Below are 12,678 nucleotides of genomic sequence, written 5' to 3' on the forward strand. Positions count from 1 at the left end.
TTTTTAAACCGGGGATTGAATTCAGGCCCTTGCGCTTGCCAGGGAAGCGCTTATTCTACTGAGCCATCTCCCTGGCCCGAGAAACCTAAAATATAAGCAAAAAGTAAAATAAAGGAAAAAGAGTAGGAAACAGGGAGGTTGACTCTTTGGAGATGGGGAAGGATCTGGGGTAAGAAGAGAGTAGGAGGGGAAAGGGCTGGAGAGTGATCAAGACCTGATGTGCACACCAGTCTCCCAAACTGAGGGGACTGTCATATGTTGCAAGCATGCACTGCAGGAGGAGGGGGAGGAGGGAGGAGGAGGAGCAGGAGGAGCAGGAGAAGGAGGGGGAGGAGGAGGGAGGAGGAAGGAGGAAGAGGAGCAGGAGGAGGAAGAGAAGGGAGGAGGAGGGAGGAGGAAGAGGAGCAGAAGGAGGAGGAGGGGGAGGAGCAGGGAGGAGGAAGAGGAGCAGAAGGAGGAGGAGGGAGGAGGAAGGAGGAGGAAGAAGAGCAGGAGGAGGAAGAGGGAGGAGGAAGAGGAGCAGGAGGAGGAAGAGGAGGGAGGAGGAGGAGCAGAAGGAGCAGGAGAAGGGGGGGAGGAGGAGGGAGGAGGGAGGAGGAAGAGGAGCAGGAGGAGGAAGAGGAGGGAGGAGCAGGGAGGAGGAAGAGGAGCAGAAGGAGGAGGAGGGGGAGGAGGAGGAAGAGGGAGGAGGAAGAGGAGCAAGAGGAGGAAGAGGAGGGAGGAGGGAGGAGGAAGAGGAGCAGAAGGAGGAGGAGGAGGGGGAGGAGGAAGGAGGAGGAGGGAGAAGCAGGAGGAGCAGGAGAAGGAGGGCGAGGAGGAGGGTGGAGGGAGAAGGAAGAGGAGCAGAAGGAGGAGCAGAAGGAGGAGAAGGAGGGGAAGGAGGAGGGAGGAGGGAGAAGGAAGAGGAGCAGAAGGAGGAGGAGGAGGGAAGAAGAGGGAGGAGGAGGAGCAGGAGCAGGAAGGAGGAGGAGGAGCAGGAGGAGGAGGAGGAGGAGGGGAAAAATGAATGAGGAGAAATAGAAGAAGAAAAAAGAAAATGATTTCTGACATTGCCAGTGAAATGGAAGACCCAATACTACTATGGGCTACTGGACTCTTTTAGAATATTTTGCTGAGTTAACACACCTATTCAAATAATGGAACTGAACAAAAAAGGGGATACAGATGAATGTCCATTTTGTATCTGTGTATTCAAAGTGGTTAGGATATATAATTACATTTTCTTAATGAATAGAGGTATTTGTTGTAATAGTGTTTGTAAATAGGATATCATGTCCGCATCTTGTACAGCAATTACCACTAGGAAGAGAGTATGCAATGTGTTAATTATTGAATCTGTCCTACCAATTTGGTTTGAAACTGTCTCATTGCTATTTTTTTCTCAATAAAATTATGGAGAAAAAAAGAAAAAAAATGAGGCAGCAGCTGTTAAGCTGTAGGACTTATGCCATAAGACTTTAATACATTTCTATTCTTGACTCATCAATTTGAAACTGCATTTTTTGTCTTTCTGGCATGAAATATGAAGAACTTGGTGCTTCTTCTGTTACGCTTTCTTTCTGCTTCCCCGTTTGTACTATATTCTCGTACTGACATTGTAAGTGCAATACAATGGCATTCTGTTGCATTGTGATAATCGAATTTTCTTAGGTTCATTCTAAAATTTTAAGATCAGGTAGAACAGCATTTAGAAAAAAACACAGTTACATAACACTTTTAAATTATGGCTCTATGGGGCTGGGGAGATAGCGCAGTTGTCTAAGCTCCTGTCTGGCAAGGGCAAGGATGCGGGTTTAATTCCTGGTACCACATGCCCTGCTGGCCACTGAATCTAGGTGTGGTTGCACATGCCTGTAATCTCGGCCCTGGGGAGGCTGAGACAGGAGGATCACTTCGAGTCCGAGCTGCGAGCAAGACCCTGTACCAAATAAATAAATAAATATTTAAAAAAAATTATGGTTCTAGTAGCCTGTGAGGAGGACACCACTCCCTGTTGCCCGCGTCCTCCCTGAAGGTGCCGGGGCGCTGTCCATGGTCCTCCAAGCGGAGTGGGACCATCTCAGGGCAGGCTGTTGGCGGCCCTGTAGCGAAGCCCAGGGGCACGTTGGCTTCTTGGGCAGCCACGTCCGGTGTCAACTCGGATGCAGTGAGCCCATAATGCGACTGCAGAGCGAAGCTGAGTTCTCACCGTGCTCCGAGGTCTCCGAGGTCGGGATGCCATTGGATCAGCTGTTTGGTGAGAGGCTTCTCATCCAGAGGAAACTATTACCCTGCGGCTCCCATCTCGCAGATCATGGGATTGAGCAGAGCAAACCTGCAGTCTTTGGGTAATTTGATGACACAGGGAAAAGGCTTAGTTCTTTTAATGTTTCCTCCTAAAACACAATTTCAAAACTCTCACCATCTTTCCTATTTGCCTAATGCACTATAGCATTTTTCCCCCCAAACTCTGAGTGAGGAAGAATAATTTTCTTTATTTCCAACCCACCACTGACAAACACTTATAGAGAACAAAATAAAATAAATTAATGGAAAAATCATTTAAAAGATACATAAGGCAGAAGTCCAAATTTTAAGAGATAAATAGCACAAATGGAACATTAAAATTTAATAAATATAATGAGCATAAACAGGAAAAATAATAGACTTGTACCCATCCTTTGAAAGTATGTGCATAGGAAGCTAAGTAGAGAATCACTATGGTACTTCCAAAAGTTTTGCAATCACATCTCAACAGAAGTCATGAACATGGTTCCTTATGTGAGGGTTCTACATGCACATGTTGAATGAACGGCACTTATCTCAGTATTTTATTTATTTATTTGTATTTTAGGACAGGGTCTATCGGGTTTCACGATGTAGATCACACTCGCAGTGATCCGCCTGTGTTCATCCTCGCAAGTGCTGGGATTACAGGCACGCGCCGCCGTGCCCAGTTTCAGTCGTGGTCTCAGCATGCTCTGGGGGCGGGGCAGGCATGCCAGCAGATTGCACCCCAGCTGCTGCATCTGCCTAAGCAGGCACTTTAATCTGCTGAGCTATTTGGTTGGCCCTATCTCAATATTTCAAAGTTTGATTATGACAATGAACTCACTTCTGGTTTGCTCATTTAGATCTTTACTGGATTAATGACTATTAATGATTACATTTTATTTTAAGACTGACTAGGAAGTAAATCTCATAGAGGCTTATTGAGACTATCAACTATTTATTCATTTATTTAGAGATGGGGGTCTCACTATGTAGTTCAGGATGGCCTGAAACTCACTTAGGTAACCCAGGCTGGCCTCAAACTTGGTCTGATATTCCTACCTCTGCCTCCTGAGTCTGGGAAGACAGGTGTGCGCCACCATGCTCAGCAGAAAAGATTTTAAGCCAGTTTCAAGGTAATTATTTGTAGTGTGCATCTAAAATGAATCAAATGTGTCTTGAAAAAAAAATCTGTTTTCAGTCCTCCATCTGGAGGGCTACTAATATATTCTGTACAGGTAAAGTTAAATTTATATTGTCTTTTCATGAGAGAAATGTGTTCTGGATTTTATATACTTTTTAGGTTTAGATTACTGTTGGCAAATTTGCCTTAATGTAACACATAGCACATACGTTTTATCTGTTCCCATAGTACATAGCAGGCATACAACTCGTACCACCTGCTTCCTACCATGGAGTTTGATGAAGCTTGGACAGGGCCCGGCCTTGCTCAAAAATGAAGGTCACGGTCACATGCTTTGGTGTTGCCTCAGTTTGAACTTGTTATGGAAATGACTAGACTCAGACCCTTAGTCTCTGCAGTTATCTTCCTGGCACTGGGAACAAACCATAGCATACATGGTCTCGCCATTTGGAGCACATTTTAAATAGCACAGTTGTAGGAGAGTGTTAGCGAGATTAAAGTTTGATTCCCAGAACTCGGTGTCAGACTCTAAGGCCTTGCCTAGTTCGAAGGAAACAGAACAGGGCATCATTTCCTTGATCTTGCTGCTTTACTTCTACTAACGTGGCCCAAGTTTAGTGTGCATGAGAGTGGGCACCCCTCATGCATGCATGCGTCGTGGCCTTTCTGTCATGACTGACGCTGTAAATGGACGTGAGTGCTTGCGCAATTGTCCTTGGGTCACATCCTCCTCCCTCTTGTCCCCCAGTGACAGTGTCTTTTGCTACAAGTGACCAGAATTGAAGTTGCTTGTGCATTCTCATGTAGGTGAAAATGGTGCTATCCTAGCTACTTAATAATGGCGACATATAGGACAGTGGTCCCAGGGAATTACATTGCCTAGTAATATCACCACCACCTTACTTTAACAAAAAAGAGTGAGCGAGTGAGCGATCGAGTGAGCGAGAGAGAGAGAGAGACAGAGAGAGAGAGAGAGAGAGAGAGAGAGAGAGAGAGAGAGAGAGAGAGAGAGAGAAGGGCCAGCAAGATAGCTCAGTGGACTTAGTTCCTGCTTTGGAAAACATTGAAATCAGGATTTGATCCCTGGTCCTGCATGCTGCACCGGCCCCACTCCAGGGGCGTGTTGAGCCAGTGACTGAGTCTGCATGTGGTGGTGCACACCTGTAATCCCAGCACTGGGGAGGCTGAAAACAGGAGGATCCCTATGAGTGCAAGCTGTGTAGTGAGACCTTGTGCCAAATACATAAATGAAAAAAAAAAGTAAAAAAAAGCCACATTAGAAATGATACAGAATTTCATTAAGCAAAATAATAGGAATTCAACAATAGTTATTTCATAATGTTTGCTTCAAATTAGTTGTTTAGATTACCAGACATATAAGCATGACAAATTGTCAAAAAGTTACAAGAAATTAAAAAGGAGAAGATAAAAATTTCAGCATTAACTTCTCCTTTCAGTAGACCAGAAGAAATCATAAATATCCACATATTTCTTTCTTTCTTTCATCTTTTTTTCTCATTGTTCCTCCCCTTTGAACACATTTGTCCCTGTCGCAGCTATCTCCCTCCTACATGTTTTTCTAGAAGAACTGAAAACATCATACTACAGGGATATTTGTGCACCCATGTTTATAGCAGCACAACTTGCCATAGCTAAACCTCGGAAACAATCCAAATGCCCATCAGCTGAGGAGTGGATAAAAATGATGTGGTATTTTTATATAGTGGAGTATTATTCAGCTATACAAAAGATACACTTGAGACTTTTATAGGTAAATGGATGCAACTAGAGACCACACTCGTAAGTGAAATAAATCAATCTTGTATGTGCAAACATCATATTGTCTCCTTAGTATGAGAACCTGAAAGAGTAACTAAAATTCTGAAAACTGACTTTGTTTTTGTACTGGGAATTGAACTCAGGGCCTTACACTTGCTAGGAAGGTGCTGTGCTGCTGAGCTACATCCCTGTCCAAGCTACCCTGCTTTGTGCAAGTGCACTGTCTGATGAGTGTACAAGGACAATGTTGTTTAACGATATATTTCTCAGAAGTCAGTTCCATTTGTCAGACACATAACTGTGTTCTAATTATGTAATTTTGCACATATATATATATATATATTCTCCCATATTAAGTAATCTACCTTAAAGTTACATTCTTTTTGTTTGTTGTTTGTTTTGGTTCTTGAGACAGGGTCTCACTGTAGTCCAGGCTGGCCTTGAACTCGAGATGATCCTCCTGCCTCAGTTTCCCAAGTTCTGGGGTTGTAGGTGTGCACCACCAGCCCAGCTCTCAGAGATACATTCTTGGGACTGGAATTTCAGTGATAAATGATATTAAATTTTGTGAGGCATATTAATTGTTTGGTATTTGGTATTATTGCCAATAATTTATACCAAAATTGTATCTATTCATACTTGTATCAGCAAGGAATAGGAGTGTCTCCTTGGAGGATTTATTTTTTAAAGTTTATTTCTTCATTGTAACTGCTCTAGGTAGAATTAACCAACTGATTTTTAAAATTTTATTTATTTATTTATTTATTTATTCATTTAATACAGAGTCTTGCTATGCAGCTCCGACTTACGGTGATCCTCCTGTCTCAGTCTCCCCAGTGCTGGATGGGGGGTCTGGGGTTCCGGGGCTGACTCGGCATGCCATACCAGGGATGGAACCTGGGTCCTTGCACTTGCCAGGCAGGCACTTAGACCGCAGAGCTATCTCCCCAGCCAGCCCTAATATTTAAATTCTATAAAACTGGTTTAGGATTGGAGGAAGGAAGATCTAGCTAAAGGTTCCCACCCTGACAATAACTAGTTATTTTTGAGAGGCAATTTGGTGTCAGCACACCTAGGTCCATACAATAGTAGCCACATCATAACAGGAAAATAGGTGGCATTTTAGAAACACAACACTTGGAACATTTTCATGACTTCATTCCGACTCCTACACTTAATTGGGAAGCTAGATTGAATGTCTGAACCGTATTATTTATAAAACTTTTGTTAAAAGCAGTGGTGAAGAAGACCATTACTCACTTGCTGAATTAGTCAGGATGATCCTCAAGATTTGCTCATTATACAACGTTTTAAAGCGACCGACATCACCGCGAATCCAGCGCCCGCCCTCGGCCACAGGAGCTGTTTCCTCGTTGGAGGTCAGCCCTGAGTTTTCTTGGAGGGAGCTCCTTGTTTCTCGTTCTGTGTCAGTGTGGTCTGACAGCAGTCCCAGGTCCTGGCCAACGACGCCCATGTCACATTACTTCAGTGTATCCTTGAGGTAGCCACGCAACCAGACTCCAGTCTGGAGGCTTTATCCCGAGAGCCGTGCAGGTAATTGCATTTGCAGTGTGAGGGCAATCTATTTCCAGCGGATCAGCCCCGCGCCCCCCCTGAATCTCCAAGCGATTAATCAGAGCTGGAGGGGGTGGGCTGTTCCCAAGGTCTGTCACTGGCTCCTGGTCCTGCATTTCACAAAGAAACAGCTCTGAGTTCCAGAGCTGAAAGGGCCCAGAAAGAAGAAATCAGGCCTGCTCACTGCGCCTTCATGTAGCAAGATCACAAACTACTTTTATGATTTTTATTAGATGAGTATGGGTTCCAACGCTTTGGATTTGTTGGAAGGTTGTTTTAGTCCTCATTTTTCAGTTTGTTTAAGTAATAGTACGATTCTGATGCAGGAAAATTCCTCAGAGCTGGGATATTTTAATTGTGTCTGTTGCTCTTTTGGTGTTAGTTACCACTTGGTCAGTCTTCAAACTGACAGTGAATTCATTGTGCTTAAACATCTGATATACTTTTTGTGTCTTTTGAGGGCTTTTTCATTTTTTATTTTTAAGTTTCTATTTATTTGGTACAGGGTCTTGCTATGCAGTTTGGACTTGTAGTGATCCTCCTGTCCTTTTGAGGGCTTTAAAAAATAATTGATTACAAATATCACTCTGTTGACTGTACACACTTTCCCCTTTTGCATTAGGGGTTTGTTTCAATAAAGTTTATATATAATATTCCACATGGTTTTAGGACTCTGAAGAGATTAAGGTTAATTGTCTTGGGACAGGGTCTTCTTGTGTAGTTCAGGCTGGCCTTCAACTCACTATGTAGCCTGGGTTGGCTTCAAATTCACAATGGTCCTCCTGCCTCAGCCTCCTGAGTGCTGGGATTACAGGCAAGCACCACACCTGGCCCTGAAACATTAATCATATCTAAAAATTAGAAAAGCAAATACATAGATAATCCCTTACTTCTTTCAAAGTTCTATCAATGAAAACAGATTAGGATTAATTTTCATCTGTGCCTTGTTGAATTTAGAATCTCCCATGTGAGATTGTAGTTGCTAAGTGAAATGTTTGCAATGAGCAAGGTGAACGCTGGCTATCCTAATTGAGTGAGTAAATAGCTCTTACCTTACTATCGTGTCTGAGGAGAAATCTGTAAACTGTATACACATTGTATTTTTGATAAAGTGTCCTTGATTCCACTTGAAAGGCCATAATCTAATTAGCAGCAGCCGTGAGTCCTTTCTAAAGAGATCCTAATTTGGAAAAGAGGAAACGGGAACCCAAGATCTCCAAAAGCAAGGAACTTTATAAAATCAGCTCCGTGGTTAGTCATTACGTCTCTGGAAAGGGCAGGCTTTTCTAACTACCTCTACTCCTGTGATTTTTCTTTCAAATTGATACTTGAGATTTCCTTAAAAAAATCACCATAATGAAGAGTAAAATGTTACGTTTTCTCTAAAGAGGAGGAACTAGCATTTCAGCTAACCTTTTCCCTTGTCTCCAGGCTGTGGTGGAGAGAAATTCCTTTTAAAAGGGATGATTGCGTTTTAACTAGCAGCCTGAAATATTGCCAGACCATTAGATGTCGAATCTGTAGTTCAAAGATATTGTTTCCCTTCTGGACTTTTTGCTCCTAATATAATATTTTTAATCTTTAAAAATTACCAATTAACCAGCTGGCAATCCTATAGTAACACTGATTAACTGCTTAATCTTGTTTGACATAAATGAACATATTTTGGAAGTTGATGCTCACAAGTGATTAAAAATTAGTGTAAAAGAGGCCCATTTAGTGCCACTGTGGATCATTCTAGATTACAGTAAATAAAAACAGGTACACAGGTAACTTCCTCTGTGCCCTACAGTTTCCAGAATCTAATTATACTATTACATTATATTATATGATATTATGTTATATTATATTATATTCCTTAAGGTTATTTATTGTTTTCAGTATGATACCTTAACTTCTACCTTTGATTTCTACTGCCAAATGGCTAGTTATTTCTTTTTCCTCTGGTTTTATTCCTTTCTTTTTTTCCTTTTCTTTTCTTTTTTTTTTTGCTGTACTGGAGATTGAGCTCAGGACCTTATGCTTGCCAGGCAAGCTGTTATTCTACTGAGCCATCTTCCCAGCCCTCTTCTAGTTCTATCAATTATAGTTTTGTTTTTATGAGACAAGAAGATAATAGCCAGTGAACATTGAAAGACAGATCTAGTTCACTTCTATTGAATGACATTTTTATGAGAATGCCTGTCTTTTAAAACAGGGATTAAAAAGTCATTATTCAGATAACTTTTTTTATTCAAATAATTTAAGCCAGGTAAATCTGTGTGGTTGTAGATACCTGGCTGGTGGCTGACGTTGTTCACTCTCTGTCATTATTTCAGGATTTTCTCCGTGCTGTAGAGGCAAGGGACGCTCTTGCAAGGGAAGTTAAGGTCTTCCAGGAGAGGCTGCTTGCTGACCGGCGGGCTTGGGACGCCTCGAAGCAGGAGCTGAGCCTCCTGCGGAAAAGCTCTGCAGAGACCGAGCAGCGCTTGAAGGCCAGTCGGGATGCAGTCGCGGCCTCCCAAAGCCAGAGCTCTGCGTTTAGGGAGAAAATCGCAGCCCTGCTGAGGGGCAGGCTGGGCGCACCTGGGCCCTCGGAGGACGCCGTGTTGGAGAAGATTCGAGAAATGGGCAGCCAGGAAGAGAGCAGGAAAAGGGTGAGTGGGAGACGGCTGCTTACAAGCTTTCCCAGAGTCCAGGGCCAGGGGCTGGGGAGATAGCTCAGTGGAATAAGTGCTTTCCTGTGCAAGGTCCTGAGTTCGATCCCTCCTATTACCAAAAGAAAAAAGTAAATAAAAGTTTTTTTTTTTTTTTTTTTTTAAAGCTCAGATCAACAAAAGATTTATCCAAATTAGTTAAAAGAGCCATTTAAATGCTATGTTCCTGGCGGCTCAGTTCCACGCACTCGGGTGCGTCTGTTAGCTGCTGGCCACACCGAAGGAGGCCGTTCATTCTGGTGAGAAGGAAAAAGGCTTTCGTGGAAGCTGCCCCGGAGGAGGTGGGCGGGCCGCGTCCACTCTCCCACACCCGAGTGTGCAGGCCAGGCGCCGAGGGCAGCGGAAGGGGAGGAGCGCAGAGAGAGGGGCCAGCGCCTGCCGGTTCTTTCCATTCATCGAGGCGGGACTGCTGGGCATGCATGCACTCCGCACGGGAAGGCCGCGCCAGCACCTGCAAATCTGTCCCTTCACCTGGGTGGAGGAGAGCAGGGCGTGTCGTCAAGCCCCATTTTGCCATGCTAGTCTCAGCTGCGTCACTGTCACTGTGTGCAGTCCTCAGGAGGGCCCAAGTCACTGCAGCAGCCGCTGGCCGGGCTGCACACCCGCTGCTGGCTTGCTCAGGGCGGTGCGACCACGGGCGGCTTCCGGGAGCCTGGCCTCTGAGCTTTGGTGCGGGCATGAGAGGCACGGCCCTTACTGGAGATCTGTGGGAATTCACAACTTTTTCAGGGCTTAGGAAGACAGAAAAGGGGGCCCGGGTTTTGATTCCCGGGCCTGCCATGCCGGCCCCACCCCTGGGGCATGCTGAGAGGGCAATTGAGACTGGGCTTGGTGGCTGAGACAGGAGGATCTTTATGAGTCTGAGCTGCATAGTGAGACCCTGTACCAAATAAATAAAATATTAAAAAAAAAATTTAGCACCCCTTCATAAAATAATTCTGTCTTACTTCCACATATAATTCCAGTATACTGCTTTTTCTGTTCCTGTCATACTAGTTCAAAAGGAGAAAATATGTTTCCATCTTTTAACATAGTCTCTAGTCCAAATCCCAGCACTTAGGAGGCCGTGAACAGGAGAATCACTGGTGAGTCTGATCTAGTAGTGAGACCGTGAACACCCTGTAGACCCTTCCCTAAAATAAAAAAGAAAAGCAAGACAGAAAAGGCAGGAAGACTGTACAGAAGCAACTGTATCCAGTCCTCTGCAAGGAGGTCTGGACTGAACCCCGACACTGGCACGGTTGCCAGGCTTCAGCCAGCCCTGGGGCACCCTTAGGACAGATGAGTGGAAACTACAAGTAGCTCTGTGTCATTTTGGGTCAGGGTTTACTGCTCAGCTGGGTCAGGTCAGGCCAGGCTTTGTCCACAAATGAGATTTGGAATTAGCAATAAGGGTTTCTAGACCTGTAGTACCATCTGCCTCATGAGGTTTTTGTTCAAAATAAGCATTAAACAAAAAAATATTGCCGTGAAGTTCTTAACCTGCTGCCTGGTCAATCACAATAGTATATACTGTTATTGCTGCTGTAGCCTGTCCTCTCTCCTCTCTCTTTTACTTCTTTACATAATGCATTCATATGCAGGACAGTCTTTTAAGTATTTTTTTTAAAGAATCTATTTAATAAATGAAGAAAAAGGGTTTAATGCAATTATGTGTAGAAGGCATTTATACTATTAACGTACCATTAACAATTCTCACTTTTTAAAGTATTTTACTTAGGGTCTCACTGGGCTTGTAGTTCAGGCTTGGCTTGAACTCACTGTGTAGTCCAGGTTGGTCTTGAACTTTTGGTGATCTTGAGCTTCCTGAATGGTGGGATTATAGGCCTGTGCCAATATGCCTAGCTAATAATTTGCATTATCTGTAAGTCATTACCAGAGCCTATTTCAGCGTGGACTAAATGAGCATCAAACTCAAAAATAAAGTCTTAATTAATGAGGCTTTACTAAGTTTGCAGACCAAAAATTAGAGAAAAAGAAGGGCTGCAAGGACAGCCAAGACTTTGGCCCCAGCCTTTCAAGGTCAGTGAGGACTCAGGACATAGGAGAACCTGTGCTGTATCATCCTGTAACTCAGTGGTGTCCCAAACTTTCTGATCAAGGAGATTATGGAGCCACAGAGGAATGTGATTGATGATGTAGAATGTGCCTAAGGAGAGTCACATGGAGAGAAAACATTTTCTCAGGCTTTCCCAGAGAGCAAATTGGTCAAGCAATGGCCATGACTCATCCACATAGCTGATACTGACAAAGGATCTACAAAGTGCGGTACATGGTTTCAGGGTAAATCCTGAGGGGTTTGACTGACTTTATCAGATCCAAAAGTTACATTTCTTGTTACATAGGTCTTGCTTTATCTTGGTCTTAACCATCCAGCAGAAAAGTATAAAAGCAAAGTATAAAAAGTAAAGCCATATTAATATACTGAGCTGTAAAAGGCTTAAGTCAACAGCTTCGGACATTGCCAGTCTTATGGAAAACCCACTACTATTATGGACTACTGGACTATATTGGAATATTTTGTGTAATTCATGTACCTACAATATTTAAATGGCAATGGAATGCCCTTCTCTGACAAAACTAAACCAAAAAAGGGGATACAAATGAACGACCATTTTGTATCTGTATATTCAAAGTAGGATAGATATACAGCTGCATTCTCTTTTTTTTTATTTTATGACATCAGTTATTTTTATTTTAAAGAAAGAAAAAAAATAAATAAAAACAGTGGTACAAAATTTCAAAACAAGATTTTAGGAGAGTAACAATGGTTAGTACATTGTGTGTTGTTATTGCCAAAGTAGTTTCTCATTTTATAAGACATAGGCAAGAAATAATAAGCAAATAACATAGGCACAAACCTCTTTTTTTTATAAGTCAACAGAAAATGGAAATATACTTTTTAAAGTTTCTAGTACTAGAAGATATCATACAATGTCTTTTTAAATAAATTGTAAGTCAAAGAAACAGTATAAATCTTAGAACAAAAATTAAGATTAAGCAATACTCAGAAAATTAAATGATTCAAAACAATTTAACTAAGAAAAATTTTCATGATAGCAAAGAAGTACTAAGAGTAAAACATAAGATAAATACTGGAATGGCAAATAAATGACCAGCACTTTTAACAATTTGAGGATAGGATATCGCACAAAGTTCTAATGTGTTGTGGACATGCATAATGACCGTGACAGTTACTGGTGGCTAGGCGTCACTTGTAGAACTGAGCTACAG

The 12,678-nt window shown here is 42.8% G+C and overlaps 1 protein-coding gene across 1 annotated transcript in view; it reads left to right on the top strand.

Annotated features, from left to right (window-relative positions):
• Positions 1-12,678, top strand: part of Ccdc170 (coiled-coil domain containing 170) — a 141,712-nt gene that overhangs the window by 68,380 nt on the left and 60,654 nt on the right. Inside the window, exon 6 of the mRNA XM_023706237.1 lies at positions 9,067-9,384. Within this exon, the coding sequence (XP_023562005.1) occupies positions 9,067-9,384 (318 nt within the window). The remainder of the gene's footprint in view (positions 1-9,066; positions 9,385-12,678) is intronic.

The sequence above is a fragment of the Octodon degus genome, unplaced genomic scaffold, assembly GCF_000260255.1.
Source record: "Octodon degus isolate 3935 unplaced genomic scaffold, OctDeg1.0 scaffold00246, whole genome shotgun sequence".
Taxonomy (NCBI): domain Eukaryota; kingdom Metazoa; phylum Chordata; class Mammalia; order Rodentia; family Octodontidae; genus Octodon; species Octodon degus.